General features: G+C 32.3%; 1 protein-coding gene across 2 annotated transcripts in view; it reads right to left on the bottom strand.

The window, feature by feature from the left end:
• LOC120202904 (disease resistance protein At4g27190-like) overlaps nt 1–22,866 on the bottom strand; it is a 78,228-nt gene that overhangs the window by 7,307 nt on the left and 48,055 nt on the right. The window contains exon 6 of one of the 2 annotated variants that reach the window (XM_039203260.1): nt 13,713–13,781. In XM_039203260.1, coding sequence (XP_039059191.1) covers nt 13,713–13,781 — 69 coding nt within the window. Of the gene's footprint in view, nt 1–10,032; nt 10,102–13,712; nt 13,782–22,866 lie in introns of both variants that reach the window. The other variant, XM_039203259.1, reaches the window with a different exon arrangement.

Here is a 22,866-nt window from a genome sequence, read left to right as displayed (position 1 = left end):
CTCGTCGATTAGTCTTTGTCTTCCATATGGTGGGGTCTTCATCATTAATTCATTACAAACAAGTTGATCCCATTTGTGTCTCTCATCTCTATTTTGGCCTTTATAACGAAAAACCATTGCAATCAACCTTGTTTTATATGAATACATATAAACTACACAATTAGTCACCCACTTATTACCTCGTTTATGTTTTAGTCACCCAACTATCAATTTTTTTTACAAAATCATACCAAACGTTATGTTTTGTTTTTGTTTTGATCATCCACCGATAGATATAACCGTTGACTAAATAGAACCGGTGATTTTATATTGGTATAATAACAACTTTAGTCCACAAAACTTACACATTCTATCAAATTAATCCTAATTCCAAAAAGATTACTCTTGATATTTTAAAATCACACCAACTTAATCCCTCTTTAAACACACAATTAAGAAGTTGCATAGGTTTGACATGCAAATTATGAGGGGTAGATGGTGGAGAGGAAAAGAAATAGAAAACAAATTTGAACACATTCAAATCATGTCCCCCGGGTCTTCATCAATTAATTCATTACAAACAATTTGAACACATTTGTGTCTCTCATCTCTGTTATTGAGATCTTTATGGATAAACTTGAACTTTCATGATCAATCCTACAAATCCAAGGCAAAGTCAATACAACCAACCATGCTTTATCCCCATATATATATATATATATATATATATTGCAGAAACGGGTGTTGCAAAAAAACAGCATTAACAGCCGACAGAGCCCTGAACTATCATACACGAATCATCGGTCATTATTCCTGCGGGAAAAGTAATAAAATTATAAGTAGTATAGCAAAAAAGCATATATGATCTTGCAAAAATGGTTACATGCCCGTTATTAGGACCCATTAACAGCGGAAAGTTACATTTTGCCTTGAAATACAAACCAGCTTGTTATGAGGTTATTGATGATTCGAGTAATGTAGCAATAAAGTGCAAGCATATATTATCGTCTACCAAGTAATAAAGTGGACGCAACTAGTACGTAGAGTATTGTATCAGAGATCATCACAGAAAACTAAGAGGTGCAGCACTCTCTTTCACTAATTTTATGCTTCCATACACTGTTACATTGATGAAAGAGATGTTTCAATATGAGATCATGAGCAAAAAAATCAAGCGATTCATATATAAACTCTTAAATTGCAGAAGGTCAAAGACTTATAATTAGATTCCACAATAGGTAAAAGTGAGGCATTCTGCTTCTATGGAAGAAACTTGTAAGGCCTAGAACATTTGAGACCAAAATGAAGGTGTATGAAATATCTTATGTACCGATGATAAGTCGAATCTTCACTAATACAACTCCCAAAGACAGAATTTGATAAGGGTACCTTAATCTTCCTTAGAATTTTCGAGATCCTCAATCTTGACCAACCCCAGCACTAATACTATGATGAAGAAGAGCTTATTACAATGACAGTCAGTCAATCTGCAAAACACATATAATATGTACCTCACTCCGCAAAGATACATCGAGTGAGTCAATAAGGAAATTAGAATCAGAAGTACCCTTGCACTTTTGAACCTATGATGAAAAAAGCATTATCAAAGAACCTTTCTTATTGAAAGTAAAAATAACCATATGCATTGTATGTTTATATGAGCTTATTCGATTCAAGTCATTCGAGGTTAGAAGTTGAAGAATCGCCTTGATCTTTCATGAAATTTTGTACTTCCTCGACAATATTCTACAATAATAATCCTCAAGAAAATAAATACTATTATGAAAGAGAAAAGGAGAATATGTTATTAAAAATAAAATTATTTATATAAATTTTTAAAATTTTGAAGTAATAACAAGTATAATGAGGGTTATACTTTAATATATTTGTAGACACCCATTTTTGTCCGGGTTTTTTTAATATATTTTTTTAATTATTATTATTATTAAAATTTTAATTTATATTTTTGCAGGCCATGTTACAAGAACCTGAAGCCCAACCCAATTACAGGATTCAACCCAGTTACAAGACACAACCCAGATACAGAACCCAACCCAACAACAAAACCTGGGACCCATCGGACTCAACCCAATTACAAGACCCGGAGCCTAGATTTGACCCAACCCAATTTACCGAAACCCTAAATACATTAGGGTTTCTGGTAGATTTTCAGTGCCACTCAACTACAACCCTTAGATCTATGCCCATCCAACGGTCCAGATCACTTTAGTCCACAAAACTTACATATTCTATCAAATGGATCCTAATTCTAAAAAAATTAATCTTGATATTTTAAAATCACACCAACTTAATCCCTCTTTAAACATACATTTAAGAAGTTGCATAGGTTTGACATGCAACTTATGAGGGGTAGATGGTGGAGAGGAAAATAAATAGAAAACAAATTCAAATAGGGACTAAATTGGATAAAAAATCATTGAATAGTTATAATTCATATTTTAAATTTATGATATAATAAATTATAATTGAATTAATATCCAAACTCTTTTCTCTCTCTAAGAAGTGACATGTAAACAATTACTATAAATTTTTATTACAATTTAGAGGATTACTTATAGAACAACCCATCATCAATAGCACTAATCCACTGACACTAATCCACTGAAGGGATGAATTTGTATCAATCTATGTTTTTACCTTCAAACACTAATTCATTTCACGCAAGCTATCAAATTATACCGAGAGGACCCGACAACAAAACGGACTTATCAGGTTCTCAGGTTCTCAGATGGTGGACTTATCAATCTTATGAGGGGTAGATGGTGGAGAGGAAAATAAATAGAAAACAAATTCAAATAGGGACTAATTATAGAATGTATCATCTTCTTCTGAGCTCGAAGCAGGGCTCATCAGGTTCTCATACAAGCTGTCCTTCGGTGCTCGATCGGAGCAGGAACAGTAGTTGTATCCATTATACCGAGAGGACCCGACAACAAAACGGACTTATCTGCATTGAATTTCATAAAACCTTGAAAGTAGAATGTTCATCCTGAAATCAGACAACAGATGAAGAATCTCTAGGATAACTACACAATGGCTCATACAAAACAACCCCCTTATCAAGCTTTAATCTAGTGAAGGAATCAAGTTTTAGCAATCCATGTTTTTACCTACAAACACTAATTTATTCCTCATAACCCATCAAACTTTGATCAAGACAGAAAAATAAGAGGGGCAGCACTCTCTTTGACTAGTTTTATGTTACCATACACTGTTAAATTGATGATAAAAGATGCTTCAATCTGAGATCATGAGGATAAGTCATAAATTGCTGAAGGTCAAGACTTATTATTAGATTCCACAATAGGTAAAAGGGAAGCACTCTGCTTCTATGGAAGAAACTTGCAAGGCCTAACATTTAAGGTGCATGATCTATCTTATCTACCAATGATAAGTCGAATCTTCACTAATACAACTCCCAAGTAAAGAATTTAATAAACGGTACCTTAATCTTCCTTAGAATTTTCGAGATCTCAATCTTGACCAACCCCAGAACTAATACTATGATGAAGAATAGCTTATTACAATGACAGTCGGTCGATCTGCAAAACACATATAGTATGTACCTCACTCTGCAAAGATACATCAAGTGAGTCGTGAAGGAAATTAGAATTAGAAGCACCCTTGCACTCTTGAATCTATGATGAAGAAATCATTATCAAAGAATCTTTCTTATTGAATATTGAAAGTAAAAATAACCATATGCATTGTATGTTTATATGAGCTTATTCGATTCAAGTCATTCGAGGTTAGAAGTTGAAGAATGGCCTTGATCTTTCATGAAATTCTGTACTTCCTCTACAATATTCTACAATAATAATCCTCAAGAAAATAAATACTATTATGAAAGAGAAAAGAGAATAGTACATTCAAATGAATTTAGTCAATTTGCTATTTATTTGAAGTTTCCTAAAAAAAACCAGTGGTTTTTTAACTTAGGATCGACAACGTACTCAGCAGCTTTGGCGGCAAGTGATCCCAGAATGGCAAAAACAGCCTCCATCTTTTCCCTTGAAAAAGAATGATAAGAAGCAGAACAAACTAGAGAACAACTGGGAAGCAAGCCCTCAGGATAAGATCACTGAGTATAAAATTATAAGTTTATCCCTTAAAATATTATAAGTTTATCCCTTAAAATATTATAAGTTCACTCCTCTAGCATAAAATTTTACGATAGTTATATATATCATGCTTGAAGAAAAATTTGCATGATTAATTTTAACCCGAATTATGAGCGGTGTTTTCTATTTGAACTAATTGATGCCAAATTAGCATGTGGGTGCTAAATGTTTAATTTGAGAGTATTGTAGAAGGACTAAATTGGAATTTGACCAATTTTGTCTTCTCATTTAACGTTATAGGTAGCTCTGAGTTCAAATTTCAGTTTCTTTTAAAAGGATTTCGGTTTTCTCTGGGAAATGGAATTATTTAATTATCACTTAATTGGTGTTAATAGTTCATAAATACTAATTAAATCAATGTTTATCGACGCCCTTGTTAACAAAATTTATTTCCTTAATATTGGTTAACGTTTTCTTTTCTTAAAAATTATAATGAAAAGCCATTAAGTAAAAATATAAATTTGAATTTGAATTTTGTAAATGAAAAATAATACTAATATTTAAAGTTTTAAATTTAATTATGGAATAGGGGAAATTGAAATAATTAATAGTAAATGGTGCAATGAGTAGTGGTTCAGATGTTTTATTAGGTTACGGAGAAGTGGGTGAAGGGGAGAGGATTAAATGGAAAGGCATGCAGTGGTAGAGGAGCATAGGGTTAATAGGCAAATAGGATGATATATATTTGGATTCATTCATAACATGGTGACAAAAATAAATGTATAATAATCTTAGTATCCTAGCATTAATAAAACAAATCATAGCATGAAACAAGAAATAACATAATAAGAGCACCAGAATCATAATAAAACCATAAATATAGAAGAGCATAAATATCAGTAGCCAATCTCGAAAGAAAAAAAATACATTCAACAAAGGACTAAATTAAAATAATACAAAACCAAGTATCCAATTCGCAAATCGTAAAAATTAAAAAGAAATGGTGACTAAATCACAAAAAAGCTAATCTTAAAGGGACCTAAGGCACGATTAACCCTACAAATAGTTACTAAAACGCGGATCACATTAAACAGAAAGGACCAGTAGGTGATTTAACCTTAAACTAGTGACCTAAATACAAAACACGCTAAAGGTATAGGGACCTTAGAGTGATTTTTCCAAAACGTAAAATAACAAATACCTTTCCCCTTTCCCAAACTCATTTCTGCTCGATAACTAATCCCTAACTCTCCCTTTCTTCTCTCCTTCTCTCCTTCTCTCAACCCACGGCAACCGCTCACCCCAAAGAATTCGAAACCCTCACCGCTTCGGCCACCCTACATGGGTGGTCATTCCCAACTACCCACCATCGATGCCTTGAAACCCCTCGTAATAGACCCCGGCGATAACCTAACCTAACCCCCCCATCACTCTTCACGCACGGTGGCCAACCGTCCATTGAGCCATAGCCAACCACCCCTCGGCCACCTTATATGGGTGGCCATTCTCCTCTAGTTTGTAACCTACCCCCTGTAGGAACACTGCTCAGACCACTACAATAAGACTTACTGGAGATCCTCTCTTCTAGTGAGAACCAAGTCTCGAAACAACCACCCCACGCGGTGGTCCGGCGACCCTAACTCAACAATGACTAACCTATCATCTCCTCGACGACTGTGCTACCCGACGAACACTCAATGGCAGTAAGGTATCTTTCCTATCTCTATTTTATTTTTATTTTTTCTTCAAGTATAGAACTAGCATCGAACAAAAGAAAAAAAAACACATTATAATAAGAATACCTTAAAAGTTTGATTGATGAGAAAAGAACTTGTAGAATTTCTTTTTGATTTCTCAGAATTTTTGCTCTCTGTCCGTGTGTACATTATGTTTTCCATTTCTCGGGTTATATACCCAGTACAGAAAAAAAAAATCCTCTCCCACTAAGCTGTCAGAGCAATTGCACATCCTAGACTGGAGCAGGGTTTGGTAGGCACTGTTGGTGGCAGAGAGATAAGGCACGGGGACTACGTTATCAGGATCTGGGTCTGGACCGGGTCGGGTCCTGGGTCGGATCCGGATGGGGTCCTGGGTTTGTTGGTTTGTTTTTTTTGTTTTGGTTGGATTTATAACTTGGGCTAGTTTGGGGTTTGAAGGGGTTAGGGTCTTGAGGTGTGGATTATGAAAAATGGTGATTACAAGATAGAATGTGTGTGATCTCTGTGCTACCATTTTGCAGAACTTCAGCAGCATCCCCTATGTTTCCAATAAATAGATTCTCACGAATAAGGTGCATGACCACCAAACACAAATGATCGTTTGTATTAAAATCTTGGGCTCTTTTGATTCGCTTTCCTGCAAAAATATAGAATACCTAATTATATTAACCGATGCCAAAGTGTAATGAGAGAAAAAAGGATAAGGTAATGCAGTCAAATGATGGAAAAGTAGCATTCCCTTAATGCATTAAGTACTACAAGTTATTGAAAATAACCAATTAAGGGTAACCTCCCAAATGGAAACCAAACGCATTGAGAATTACTTATCATTTACCAAATAACACCTAACTATTTCATTTTTAACGTTCATAACCAATGGAATTATGAAAAATAAATCACTACTATTTACTGAAGTCAGGTGACAAAAGCAAGTTCTTTTGCAAAGTGAAAAAATTGTTTCAAGTTTCCGTTTTTCTCCAATTTTTCTTTACTTTCTCGGTAACCAAACAGGAAGTGAACTATCTGTAGTCAAATGAGAGAAATGTTAAGGTAATGTGGCCAAATGATGAAAAAAAATAGCATCGCCTGAAGGCGTTAAGTACATGTTATTGAAAATAACCAATTAAAGGTATTCTCCAAAAAAGAAAGCAAACGAATTGAGCGATTACTTATCACACCAAACAGCACTTACCTGTTCCATTTTTAACATTCGAAACCAATGAACATGAAATGCTACCCTTAACTGAACTCAGATGACAAAAGCAGGTTCTTTAGCACGGTGAAACAATTGTTTCAAGTTTCCATTTTCCTCCGATTTTTGTTATTTTATTGGTAACCAAACACGAAGTGAATTAATTGTAGTCAAATGTGAGAAATGATGAGGTAATGTCGTCAAATAATGAATAAAAATAGCATTGCTCGAATTCATTAAGTACTACGTGTTATTGAAAATAACCAATTTAAGGCTAATCTCCTATATGAGATTGACAATCACTTATCATTTACCAAACAACACCTAACTGTTCCATTCTTAACATTCAAAACCAATGAACATAAAATACTACCCTTTTGCTGAACTCAGATGAACAAAAGCAGGTTCTTTATCACAGTGGAACAATTGTTTTCAACTTTCCGTTTTCCTCCGATTTTCCTTAACTCGCACGGTAACCAAATGGGAAGTGAACTAACTGTCATCAAGTGAGAGACAATAAGGTATTGTAGTCAAATGATGAAAAACATATCATTGCCTGAATGCATTAAGCACTATATACTATTGAGGAAAGACTAATTAAGTGTAGTCCAAAATATGATGGAGAATCACTTGTCATTTCCCAAACAGAACCTTCCGTTTTGAAGGGGCTATTTGAAGGTGTTTGACTGATGGAGGACTGATAGTTTTCGGGTTCATCTCCCAATGTATAACAATATAAACTAAATAAATTAAGTTTTTAATTCACCTCATCTTCTTCTTCATCAAAATTATTATTTTTCACTTATTTTTAATTACCTTGAAAATTGTCACTCTCTCACATTTTTTACAATTATCCTAGACATTGATGAACTCGTATCATCATCATTTACCACTTCAGCGATTTTGATATTTTTCAAAAATCTTTTTAAAATTCACGAATTTAAACAAAAAAATCTAAATTATTTTTGAGGAGTTTTTGAAATTTTCTTGAATTTGAGGGTTTTAAAGTATTTGTTCGAAAATTTGAATGAAGAAAAGAATTATTTTGACAAGACGAACAACATATCTCAAAACTAGTCTTGTCAGACGATCATTGTAAAAGAACTTAGTATTAACACGTTGAATCTTTATATTAATTTTTATTAATTTTGAGTGAATTTTTATTGATATATATATATATATATCAAAACGCCGTTGATCATTCCAAAACAATTACTACTACTTTTAACCAGACATTCAAATAGCGGCTAAATAACTAAATAGTGGTCGTTATATCGCGGTCGTGTCTGAAACTACTATCGCGGAAAATAACGTTGTGAAGCGGAATCACACTAATAGCGGTGGATCGCGGCCACAATTTAACAAATAGCGGCTAATCGCAACAATAGCAGACCACTTTCTGCTTCTTTTATTATAAAAAAACAGCTTTTTGTATACCCATTTTTGTTTAAAATAATATTTTTAAAATTTTAGAATCCAATTTTAAAAATTTTAAATCTACTCGTATCAATGGCCGAATGTGAGACACTCCTCTTGTGTAATGGATTCGCGTCCATCTGATTCATTGTATATATGCAATAACAAAAACAACAGCTCTGAGGTGAAGATCACACAGCCCCTTACAGTGCAGACGCAGTGGTACGTGAGAATGAAGTCATTTCTCTGATCAACAATCTGTCCAAAATTTTACACACATTCTAGTAACAGTCTAATCTATAATCATTGTAAATTATGCAATGCACTTGTCAAAATATACGTGACAATAACAACATTAGAATCGATCCCACAATAAAAAAGACATCAATATTAAACTACATAAACCTTGAGAGTAGATGACAACCTAAAAGTAGATTGTTTAACCTGAAATCTGTCGAGGACGAAGAATCTTTAGGATTGATACACAATGGTTATTTGCTACCATACACTGTTACATTGATAAAAATTTAAGAGTTCCACTTTAGCTTTTCAATGACTAATAATGAGAAATTATTCCACAAGTTCTACATTGAATATTCACAATTAAAATGGCTTTCGTTGTACGTTTAAGGAGCATGCTCTGTGTGCAGTTACAGTAAGGCTTATGGCAATCATTGCAGCAGCTCAACCAGAACAACAGTGGAAATAATAAGCATCCAATACCCTTTTGAACAGGCAATAGTTGCAACATTAGCAGCAACTTTTTCATTCGTTGTAGCACCACTTTTGACCCCTTGAAAGCATTCTTAACCTCCATAGCCATCTGTACTGCTCGAAGTTCAGCACACCAAGAGCACCCGAAAACAAAACAGACACCTATCCACATTGAATTACAGAGAACCTTGAGGCTTTAATCCGGTGAAGGGATAAAGTTTTATCAAATCCTTGTTCAAACACTGATTCATTCTTCGCAAGTCATCAAACTTTAATCAAGGAAGAGAAAAATAGGAGGGGCTGCACTCGGATCGACTGCTACTATACACTGTTACATTGATGATAGATGATGTTTCAATATGTCATCATAAGGGGAAAGTCAAGTGATTAATGTATAAATAAGCTCATAAAATTTTGAAGGCCAAAGATTTATTATTGGTTTCCAACAGGTATAAGTGAAGCACCCTTCAATAACTTGAAAAACTTTAGGCTAATCATCTCTAGCAGTTTCAGTAATGCCCTACAACAAATTAAACACTACATTAGGTGATACAGCTAAACGAAATCTTATTACAATGAAAAAATCAAGGAGTCTCATAATACAAATAATATGTACCTCACTTTGCAAAGATACATTAAGTGAGACATTAAGGAAATAAGAATTTTAAGTATTCATGCACTTTTGAACCTAAGATGAAGAAAGCACTATCAAAGAACCTTTCTTATCAAAGTTAAGAATAACCATATGCATTATAAATATAGACGTGCTTACTTGATTCACGTCATTTTTTGTTAGAAGTAGAAAAACTGCCTTGATCTTTTATAGAATTTTCCATTTCCTCGATGAGACTCTACGTTTAATAATCCTTAAGAGAATTAATATTATTTACGACAAAGAAAAGAAGAAAAATTAAAATGAACTTAGACCAACTTGGGTGTTAGAAGTTGAAGGCTTGCTTTGATCTTCTTTAGAATTCTCACATTCTTCGATCATGACACGCTGCTATGACCACCAGGTGAAAATCAGAATCTAATACAATTTATTATGTTATCATGTACATTCATAATCAGCAACCTCACTGTAGTGTGAATAATGAGCACTTGTCTTAATTCTAAATAATACATGGCATCCTGTTATGGTCACAGGACATTTGAGAAAACATAGCTTTTCTTTGAATAGCTGTTGTATGGTGCTATTAAGGCTGCCTTCCAAATGTACTTCTTCTCCTCCCCACTTCTGTAATTGTACTTTGTTCAACATTGGAGTGTTTGAGTGTCCTTGAGAGAACATCATCATCTTTGGGCAATTATCTACAACTAGATCTTCCAAGGATGGGAATGAAAAGGTATAATTCCCTGATGAGCAGAAGCTTTCTATCTTTGGTAGACCTTTGAGTTTCAAACGGTTGAGTTGGGAGAAACTGATTTCGTCATCATCATCCCTACCTTGTATTATTTCTTCTATATTTTTGCAAAAGGATATACTCATTTCTTTGAGCTGCACTAGACTTTTGGCTGTGGGATGTGTGATTAATTTTTTGATTCCATCACATCCCTCTACTCTCAAAGCCACCAGATTTCAGAAAGATACCGAGGATGGAACTAAAATAGATTTTAACTCGGGACAGTATCTCACATGAAGTATCCTTAGATTTGGGAATCCTTCCTTTTCCTTCCATAGATGCATCAATTCAGGAAGATCACTCAACCATAATTCAGTTATCTGAGAGAGAAGCAGCAATGCAGGCTTTTCCTCACCACCTTCTTCACTTTGGAATACCATCTCTTTAAAATCAGACCACCCTATTTCGAGTGTTTGAAGATTGGGTAAGGCTAATAACCAGAACAAGTAAGATGGCAATAATTGCTTATAATACCACTCAAGTTTGACGACTTTCAGGTTGCGCAAGCAATGAGACAAAAGTTACTGTTGTTGTTGGCCCTCGCAATGACATATGATGTCTTTCATTCCAGCATTCCATCTCAAAGTGAGTTGATGTAGATTTGGAAACGTAAAGTTGCTGTTGTTGTTGGCCCTTTGAAAGATGAGCATAACAGTAACCCTAAAGTCCATTGAATAAAACATCACTTTACAAATGATTAATAAAGCATGAACTATATGTGACTACTAACATTAGATATTGAAGGAAAAAAAGGAGCAAATTGTAGAATCTTGAATGAAGAGGATCAAGCAACTCTACAATCAAATCAAACCATTACTTGCACAAACATAAGTCGACGAGCATGAATTACACAAAGGCACACTGACCTGTGGAACCCATTTCGGCGAGACAAAACTCGTGGCCTCGACGACATTCAACCCTGAAGCAACCGGCATTTTAAAACCTGGAGTGTAGTATATATAGTGTAGAGTATGAAAAAATAAGCAGCTACAATAGAAAAAACCACAAAAGAAACAACAAAGTGAGCAAACAAATCAAATAAAAGAATCGAGGTTCTGTTCATGCAAAATAAAAGTTCCAATTGACCTTAGTTGTGGGACGATGACTGCAATTGGAGCTGTAAGGATAAGTCGAAGACATGCTCTGCTTATCTGTAGGACTATGGCTTCCTATACTCTTAAGTAGTTTAGGTGCTCTGCTTCCCATCAGCCTTGATATCTTCTCAACTCGCCTCGCCCCTATCATTTCAATTATGATTTTCCAAGCAAATATCCACACACCTGAATAGTTGCAGGGGCAAAACGAAAGCAATTTTTAGATGGATGAATCCCATATCAGCAGCAGCAGGTTTGAATAAGAAAATGAAGTTAAGAGAAACATAATGAATAGTTTAGTGACCATTTTGTAACTTTTAATAGTCAAGAGATTCAACAAAGTAACTCCCTATAATTAGGTGACCATTTTGTAATTTTTAATAATCAAGGGACACAATAAGGCAGTATCCTATAGTCGAGGGAGCTTTTGTGTACTTTACCCTTATTAAAAAAGGGTAAACTCTAAAACGATCCTTTCCGACACTCAATATTTCTTTTGATTTCCCTGTTTAGATTATGATGAGTACGGTAGATATGAATTCACCTTCGTTAATAAGCCGGCGACGAATGGGGTTGACCGTGAAAGACCGGTGCTTACATAGCTTGGTTCGAGCTCCACAGCTGAACTCAACCCCTAGGCTGAACCAAATTCGAGCTTGATCGGCCTAACTTAGTCTCTGGTTTGGTTCAAGTACGTAAAAACTACTACATGACCCATACTTTGAACCAAGTTAGTCTAAATCCACATTCGAATTCATTAGTTTCGTAGTGCACTTTTGCAGGTGGAGTATCCAAATGCCTGCTATAGTTGCTCGTTCCATTTCGTAGTGCATTCCGGGAAAAACAGATGTCAAATTTCACTTCTTTCAGTTCGAACTTTTCCGAAATCATATCCGTTTGTAGTTTTATTCATGGCACTTCAGCCAAGGATAATTGTCTTTGGAAAGACGACCGCGTCCTTTTCCATGGCAGTCCGATTCCTAACTGGTCCTGAGGTCATGGCAGCTGCCTCGATCACTGTCGGATTAAGAGGTGTTCTTCTCCACATTGCTATCATGCAGGTAATATCAGTTTCCGGTGACTGTATATCTACCCTTAAAAAAAAGTATACTTAATCGGAGATCAGAATCGTTTCGAGTTTTCAGGCAGCTCTTCCACAAGGCATGGTCCCTTTCGCCTTTGCCAAGGTATACAATGTTCATCCTGATATATTAAGCGCAGGGTAAGTTGTATTAATGTTCAATGTGTTATTTTGGGATTCTTAAAAATTGGTCTAATTATAGTTTTAGTTCCTCTACTACGCTGAAATGAATGATTTCCATTCATAATTCCATTCAGGGTCATATTTGGGATGCTGATTGCCCTTGATAAACTGCATTATACTGGGACTTTGAAGCTTGGGAAATGGAAAGATGAAGGACTAATAGGCTATTAAACCATCATTTCGTAAAAAGGAATTTGGTTTTCCAAAACCAGATAAAAATAAAGAAATGAGCATACATCATTGCCAAAAATACTTCCACTACAAATATATATTTACAAATGCGAAGATGGTTTATTTAGACTAGATCAAGAATCCTCGTAACATAAATTGCATACTTCGCCACACATCAAATCCATTTTTTTAACCTTCAAACACTGATTCATTCTTCGCAACCCATCAAACATCAATCAAGTCATAGAAAAATAGAAAGAGCAACATCCGCTTCAACTAGTTTTCTGCTATCGTACACTGTTACATTGATGATAACAAATGTTCAATATGATGCCATAAGAGGAAAAATCAAGTGATTATTATTTAAACTCATAAATCAATGAGATATTCAGGAAATAAGAATTATAAGTATTTCTGCACTTTTGAACTTAAGATGATGAAAGCATTACCAAAGAAACTGTCTTATTGAATCTAACAATAACCGTATGATGCGATATACGTATATATATGCTTACTTGATTCAGGTCATTCGAAGATAGAAATTGAAGAATTGCCTTGATCTTTTATGGAATTTTCCACTTCCTCTGTGAGATTCTACATTTAATAATACTTGAGAGAAGTTAATAACTTTTATGAAAGAGAAAAGAAGAATAAGGAATTAAAATGAATTTAGACTTACTTGGGTGTTAGAAGTGGAAGGATTGCTTTGATCTTCTTCAGGATTTTCACCTTCCTCGATCATGGCATGCTGTTATGATCACCAAGTGAATAACATAATTAAATATATATTTTTATGCTACCATGTTTACTCGTAGATTTATATTAGATTTATGTTGTTATGAACGGTATGGATTTTCAATTTGTTGGTAAAAGCAATTTAAAAAGTATTATATTGACCAGTATCAAGTAATGTGTATATATTGTTTGTAGTGAGTGGAATGTAAATCCAATTACAAGAATATTGTAAAATAGTAAATGAAAAGGAAATTTGAGAAAACACACCTTTTGTCTGAATAGCTGTTGTATGGTGCTGTTAAGGCTGCCTTCCAAATGTACTTCTTCTCCTCCCTAACTCTGTAATTGTACTTTGTTCAACATTGGAGTGTTGAGTCTCTTAGAGAGAATATCTTCATCTTTGGGCAATCCTCTACAACTAGATCTTCCAAGAATGGGAATGAAAATGTATAATTCCCTGATGAGAAGAAGCTTTCTAGCTTTGGTAGTCTATCAAGTTCCAAACGGTTGAGTTGGGGGAAACTGACTTCATCATCATCATCATCGTCCCCACCTTGTATTATCTCTTCTATATTTCTGCACCGCGTTATACTCATTTGTTTGAGCTGCACTAGACTTTTGGCTGTGGGACGTGTGATTAATTTTTTGATTCCATTACAGTCCTTTACTCTCAAAGTCACCAGATTTCGGAAAGATACCGAGGATGGAACTAGATTACCTTTTAATTCAGGGCAGAACTCAACAAGTAAAATCCTTAGATTTGGGAATCCTTCCTTTTCCTTCCATAGATGCATCAATTCACTAAGAAAAATAATCCTTAATTCAGTTATCTGAGAGAGTAGCAGCGATGCAGGCTTTTCCTCACCACCTTCTTCACTTTGGAATACCATCTCTTTAAAATCAGAATGCAATATTCCGAGTGTTTGAAGATTGGGTAAGGCTAATAACGGGAACAAGTAAGATGGCAATAATTGCTCCTTATTCCCTCCCAAAGTGAGTTGATGTAGATTTGGAAACGTAGACTGCACAATTCCCCATTGTTTCGTTAACAACAGAAACATAGGATGCCTTGTTCAAAATTGAAACAGTTCAATACTAAAAAAGTAATTCAAAATATTTCATAGAAAATAAAAGAAAACATAACACCAAAAGAATTCAAGTTCAGAAAATAACTTATTAAATAGAATGCATGCGATTTTACAGATATGAAATATCTATAAATTTAACTAAAAAATGAAATATCTATAAATTTTACAGATATTAAATAGAATTCAAGAATATATATACTTTAACTTTCAATATCGTCTTTCAAAGAAAAGGTTGGAATATGAGTAAATAGAATGCATGCGATTTTACAGATGAAATATCTATATCTTTATGCATACCTTTTCATGGAAGAAATGTGGTACCACTGCTCTGCTCTTTCCATTATCAAAAACGAATGTGTTCAAATCAGAACACTCACCTATTTTTAAATCCCTTAGCGAGGGAAACTCAGTCGGATTAATTCCAAAACAAAATCCTTTCAGTTTTGGAAGATATTTGAGTTCCAAATGGTCAAGTTTAGGGAACAGACTTATGCTGCCGTCAATCCTTTCTTCTTCGGTTGCCTCTAATATTCCCTCTATTATCCATTCCATTCCATCACAACATGAAACCTTGAGTGTTTTCAGATGCACAAAGCTTTTAACCATGGATGAAGTAAATACATACTTCAACTTCTTGCAATTCCATACTTTCAAACTTGTTAAACTTTGAACACTAAAATATATTCCAGAAAGACGATCATCAATATGCCATATTTTCTCAATGCCACCCACTAAATACAAGTACAACTTTTCCAAGGCAGGACACGAAACCTGCAAATATATAAAACTCATGTTTCATATTCCATCATGAGTAATTCTTTCTTAATTAATAATTATCATTCAAAAATATATATATTTTAGAAAGACATAAATTCTTTTTGAATATTATATAAAGATAATAAAAGATATAATAAAAAAACTCTTATAATAATATTTTATAATTGTTTTAAAATTTGTTTTTATCCGTAAAATTTTCAACTGAATTGTGTAGATATAAATAAATATATACTCTTTTATCTAATTTAAAGGAAAAGAAAAGAAATCAAAATAAAAAAGAAAAATTGATGGATGCCATAATTAATAGATGAAAAAAAAGGAGATAAATTTATACTCTTACATATTAAATAAATTTAACTAAAAGTGAAAACTTCTTGCATATTAATTTTCAATATCGTCTTTCAAAAAAAAGGTTAGAAGATGAGTAAATAGAATGCACGTGATTTTACATATAGGAAATATATATATCTTTATGCATACCTTTTCATGGAAGATATGTGGTACCACTGCTCTGCTCTTTCCATTATCAAAAACGAATGCGTTCAAATCAGAACATTCAGTTATGCATAAAGCCCTTAGCGAGGGAAACTCAATCGGATTAATTCCAAAACAAAATCCTTTCAGTTTTGGAAGAGATTTGAGTTCCAAATAGTTAAGTTTAGGGAACACACTTATGCTGCCGTTAATCCTTTCTTCTTCGGTTGCCTCTAATATTCCCTCTATTACCCATTCCATTTCATCACAATCACAAACAACAAGTGTTTTCAGATGCACAAAGCTTCTAACCATGGATGAAGTAAATACATACTTCAACTTATGGCATTCCTCCACTTTCAAAATTGTTAAACTTTGAACACTAAAATATATTCCAGAAAGGTGATCATTAATATGCCATATTTTCTCAATGTCACCCATTTCAACAATTAATGCTATCATATTGGCACATCTGGATACCTCAAGTTCTTCGAGTTGGCAAAGTCTTTTCGCTATGGAGAATGAGAACAAATTCTTCAACATATTGCAATTCTTGACTTTTACGAATCTTAATTGCTCAAAAGATTCAGCATTTAGATCGTAAAGCCTTTCCACAACATCTTTCCATCCCTGCAGACATAGACTTTCAGTTTTTCTCGACAACAATTTATAAATGCCTTCGACCAAATCAATACTTTTATTAATCTTCAGCTTCAACATTCTTGATGTTTCCATCCCTCTGTCACCATAAGAACCCCACTTCTCATCTCCGATAGAAATCTTGAACCTTCCCATCTTTTGGAGAAACAAGTTATCATTTGGAAACATAGAAAACATACCTCTTCTTAGCCGTGAGTTGAAGATGAAAAAAAAAACTTGATCAGATTGATTTGTAGTTATCCCAACAAAAACAAAACAAAGTAAGATTGCAAACAGAGAGCAATGAAGTTGGAAAGTGATACTCTTCTTAGCCGATCATATCAAATTATCAACGTATTAGTCTTCCAACTAATAGAGCCAGGGGTCTACGTTTATTTAAATCACATGGTGGGATCTTCATCAATTAATTCATTACAAATAATTTGAACACATTTGTGTCTTTCATTTTTGTGATATGAGGTCCACGTTTATTTAAATAATGGTCCCTCGTCGATTAGTCTTTGTCTTCCACATGGTGGGGTCCTCATCAATAATTCATTACAAACAACTTGATCCCATTTGTGCCTCTCATCTTTATTATTTTGGCCTTTATAAATAAACTTGAACCTTCATGAACAACCCTACCAATCCAGCGCAAAACCATTGCAATCATTTATCTGAATAAATAAACTGCACAATTAGTCACCCACTTATTATCTTGTTTATGTTTTAGTCTCCCAACAATATTTTTTTACAAAAATCATACCAACATTATGTTTTGTTTTTATTTTGATCATCACTGATTGATTTAACTGTTGACTAAACACAACCGGTGATTTTGTATTGGTATAATAACAACTTTAGTCCACAAAATTTACACATTCTATCAAATTGATCCTAATTCTAAATAAATTACTCTTGATATTTTAAAATCATACCAATTTAATCCCTCTTTAAACACACATTTAATAATTTGTTTACAAACAGCAAGTCTTAGTCGTCCAACTAAGAGAACCAGACAGGGGGTCCACGTTTATTTAAATAATGGTCCCCTCGTCGGTTAGTCTTTGTCTTCCATATGGTGGGGTCTTCATCAATTAATTCATTACAAATAATTTGAACACATTTGTGTCTCTCATCTGATGATATGGGGTCCACGTTTATTTAAGTTTTAATATTTTAATATTATATCAATTTAGCCACTTTATGACCTCATACGATAAGATTTATCTTATAGTAATAAATGGTGGGTATCATTCTAGTAAGAGTTAAATGATGAATAAAATTATTTTTGTATTAATCTACGGTAATTATAAATAGTAGTATTTGTTTTAGAAATTCTTAACTATTTGACAATAAACATTCCAATTTTCTACAGTTTTTGATGCTCAAACTAATGACCTCTAAGAATAACAATTATTCTTTTTAACTACTGAGATAATTCGATTCGTACAAGTGATAAATGAAATCATCCACTTTCAACAAAAATTGAATAATTATCCATTTAGTTCTCTTTTCTTTTATAAATTCAATTCTTCTATAATTTCTTAAATAAACATCAATTCTCTCCTTTCAAATCTTTAATTGAATTTATTGGACTTCGAAGTCGGTCTAGTATTGTAAAATATAAATTGTGGGACTTACATTTTAAATTTTTATTGAAGTCGGTGTTATTATGGACCGAAATTCGACACGTTAAGAATTTAAAAATGTTATATTATAAATTTAAACCTACTACTAACATCACAACAAGAGTCAACTTGTGTTAATACAAATGTTTCAAATTTTATTAAGTTTAGCAAGGAGGAAGACGGTGCCTGAAGTGACGGCAGGGATAAAGATATTCATTTTCTCTAGCAGAAATGTTAATATGAGAAATATTCATTTTAGGTAGTGAAGATTGAAGACGACAATCATAGTAAAGACATACCGAAAAAATAAAAAATTGAATAACACCAAACATGCTTAAATACTATCATACTATAAAAAGAACCTAAATTTCTGCTACGAAAATCTCTTAGAAGAAAGACAACAAGCTGCGTTAACGCCCACATAGTAAAGCACACTAGAAATACGATTCTATTATATTCATTTGAGGGGTTATCACCGATTAAACAAGACAATCATAACATATTTGTTTAAAAAAATGGGGTTATTCGTCAACTCTTAAAATTGTAAGGGCTAACATGCAATTTGATCAAATAGGTAGATGTATTAACCCACGTTGCTTGATTACCCATAATAGAAAAGGCTGTAATCGAACAAAGTTGGTTCAATTGCACTTGTGCCAACTCTTACCCACATGACATTTAGCAACGTGGGTTAATATGAGAAATATTGAATCTGAAGTGACGGTAGAGAAGTGTATACAACGCTCTCATTTAAGGCGTGAAGATTGAAGACGAAGGAAGAAGCTAGGATTATCAGTGTATCAATAATTCTACCACGTGTCCTTCAATGGTAGCCTAGTTAGATGTCCTGACGTCACTTCTTGTCCAATGAGTGACATCAGCGAACCAATTTGTGGCCTGTGGGATTCGAGATGGCACGTCCCGACCGGCTTGGCTCGGTGGAGTTGAGTCGACTCGGCTTGCTTTTAATGAATCAGGGTAGATGACCACTATTTTATCTATGATGTGCGCGCTACCATATTTTCAGTGTACTATGAAATTAAATTCGACAGTTGGCACAACAATCATAGTAAAGACATACCCAAAAATTAAAAAATTGAATAACATCAAACACGCTTAAATACTATCATACTATAAAAAGAACCTAAATTTCTGCTACAAAAATCTCCTAGAAGAAAGACAACAAGCTGCGTTAACGCCCACATAGTAAAGCACACTAGAAATACGATTCTATTATATCCATTTGAGGAGTTATCACCGATTAAACAAGACAATCATAACAGATTTGTTAAAAATGGGGTTATTCGTCAACTCTTAAAATTGTAAGGGCTAACATGCAATTTGACCAAATTGGTAGATGTATTAACCCACGTTGCCTGATTACCCATAATAGAAAAGGCTGTAATCGAACAAAGTTAGTTCAATTGCGCTTGTGCCAAGACATATATATGTGTATTGTCGTTCAGTCAATTCATGCTCATGCTTATGCTCATACAAATACATGTCTTTGACACACATTGGGCTTGTTGCTATTTTTTTAAAAAAATTAGCTCATTATTCTCATCTATTTCGTTACAAACTTCATCTAAAAAATATGTCGCATTAATAAAGGAATGTCTTACAAAAAACGCTTTCTACATAATAAATTTTAATTAAAAGAGTGTAATTTTTTAAAATAAAATTATTTAGGTGTCATTTACTTGATTAAATATAAGATGCATGATATTCTCACAATATTGCCAATTTTACAAAAAATGCACACAAAGTTCAAATTAGCATGCATTTGACAATTGCAATCCTTCAACAGATGGACCGTTGGCATGCTGATCATATACTTACTTCCAAATATATATATATTGATATCGGTTTCAGACTTTTAGTCCAGTTGTTAGAAATTCAAGATGAAACATAATTTTCCATTGATTTTTTGGGGGAAAAAACAAATAATAATAAATAAGTTCAAGTACGTGTGTACTAATGTGTACACGTCAACGACCAGACCAGCATGTGTTTTCTATTTGACTTTTGCGTTTTTGTTAATAATAAGTAAAGAACATTTTTTTAATTAATAGAGAGTATTTGATGTATTGGCCAATTATTTAGATCAGATTTTACAAAGGTCCGTTATAGAGATGACTCTTTTAACTCAGTTTATTTTATTCATAAACGTTATAATTCAAACTCTTGACTTTATTTAAGAAATATAATATCTCATCATACTAAAACAACTGATTGTTGGTAATTAAAGAGATGTTTTACATTAATAATTAAAGTTCACGTGGCAATAACAAGAATCTAATTGAAATTAAACAAAAGTAAAAATAAATAATACTTCAAATTAGTTCTTGATTTTTCGGTTTTCTTATTTAATTCAATGGAAAAGACCTTTTGGGAGGAAGAAGAAAAGAAAAATGAAATTGTGAGGGGGAAAATGAAATTAGGATCGGTTTGTTTGGCTGTAATTGGTTTTTCAAAAAATGAATTAATGAAAATGAATTACTGGAATTTGAATTCTGGAAAATGAATTATATCTCTGGAAAACGTTTTCCAGAAAATATTTTCCGGAAAATTAATTACATTTTTTCTGAAAAACATATAGAAAATGTTTTATGATGTTTGGAAGATGTTATTTAAATCTTTTTTCCACTAGTTGAAGAGTTTTTTAAAAATTATTTATTATAAATATTAAATATAATAAATAATATTATTTATCATAAAACTTAATATTATTATTTTAAAATATTAAATAAATTATTTATTATTAAATATTATTTTTATAATTTTATTAATAAAAATATTCATATTGGTATATTTCAGTGAAATAAAATATTATAAATTATATTAATTATATTAATATTATAAATTAGTGTATTTTAAATATCTTTATTAAAATATATAAATAATATTATTCATTATTAAATATATAAAAAATTATTATATATTATTAAAATAAAAATATAATATCTTATATTATATAATATAATTGATTATTTTATAATATTAAAATATAATATTATTATTATAAATATTAATAAATATATTTTAAATATTTTAATAATTAATATTTTGATGAAAATGATATTAAAATATTTTATTAATATTAAATTCATAAAATAAAATTATTTTGAGTATTTATTCTTTGAAGTGAAAAGTTCGGAAAATGACTTACGAAATTTGAATCTGTAAGTCATTTTACAGAAAACACAAAGGAAATTATGTTACTAGGAAAATGAATTACATTCCGGAAAACGAATTACGTGAAACAAACACGGGAAAACATTTTTCGAGAAACGAATTACGTGAAACAAACACGGGAAAACATTTTCCGGAAAACGAATTACATGAAACAAACACGGGATTTCGGGAAAAACTAATTCCGTAATTGAATTTATGGCAAACAAACAGACCCTTAGTGCATATAATAATAATAATACATGCTAGTTTAGGTTTTTATTCTTTGAAATTATTTTTAATATAGTATTTGATTCATTGATATGATTGATTCATATCAAGTATAAATAAAGATTCATTATTTAAGCAACTCTCATAATCTAATTTGTTTTATTTATAATATTATGATTCAAATCATAAACTTTAGTAAATAAATTTATAATGTGAACAACTCTCTAGGATTCAAATCATAAACCATATTTATAGTATTATGATTCAAATCATAACAATTTAATAAAAATCAATCTTTGCTTTATAACAAAATGCAATCAATCAATCCAGTGGCGGATCTATGTCTTGTTTACGGTGGACACTTGTTCACCATGAAATATGAATTTATTTCTATTTGTCTTCTATTTTAATGATTGTACTCACCTTAAACTTTTACGTACTCATACAAAAACTTAATATTGTTAATATATGTGTACTCACCTTCAAAAAATATTTTTATATCCGTGACTGAATTTTAATCATAAAATAAAAAATCCTAAATAATGATCCATTAAATGTTTCTCATACCACCAACTCCTTGAACCAATGGAGAATTTCCAAGGACAAACTTTGGTATGAAATATAAATCTCATTAAACTCAATAAACAAATCAAGTGATAGGCTTCACTTATAGCCTTTTTTTAAACAATGCGTTAAGTTGTTGCTTTGTTGTTTATTAATTGAGTTTTGGTATGAAATGACTCCATCTTTCCCTTTCTATAAATTAATAATTCAACTATATTCATGTATTGTCATATTTATATATTTTATTATATCATAATTAATTTAATTTCAATAATTTTTAAATTTTTATGTACTTACGTCGAAATAATATTAACAAGGGTTAAATATAATGATAAGTTATATTACATTCTAAAAGAGATGATTCAAATTTACGCTTTGAGATATTGTTGAAAGGAATAATTATGACATATATATATTGAACATAGATTATAAAACGAACAGAAAAATATTTAAAATTTATATTTAAAATTTATATTTATTATTTTTTTTATTTTTATTTTATAAATTTATTAATTTTATTTTA

Source organism: Hibiscus syriacus, unplaced genomic scaffold (assembly GCF_006381635.1).
Source record: "Hibiscus syriacus cultivar Baekdansim isolate YM2019G1 unplaced genomic scaffold, ASM638163v2 tig00009009_pilon, whole genome shotgun sequence".
NCBI classification, from domain to species: Eukaryota; Viridiplantae; Streptophyta; class Magnoliopsida; order Malvales; family Malvaceae; genus Hibiscus; species Hibiscus syriacus.
The sequence above is the reverse complement of the archived record's forward strand: the minus strand, read 5'-3'. Positions and strand labels throughout refer to the sequence as shown.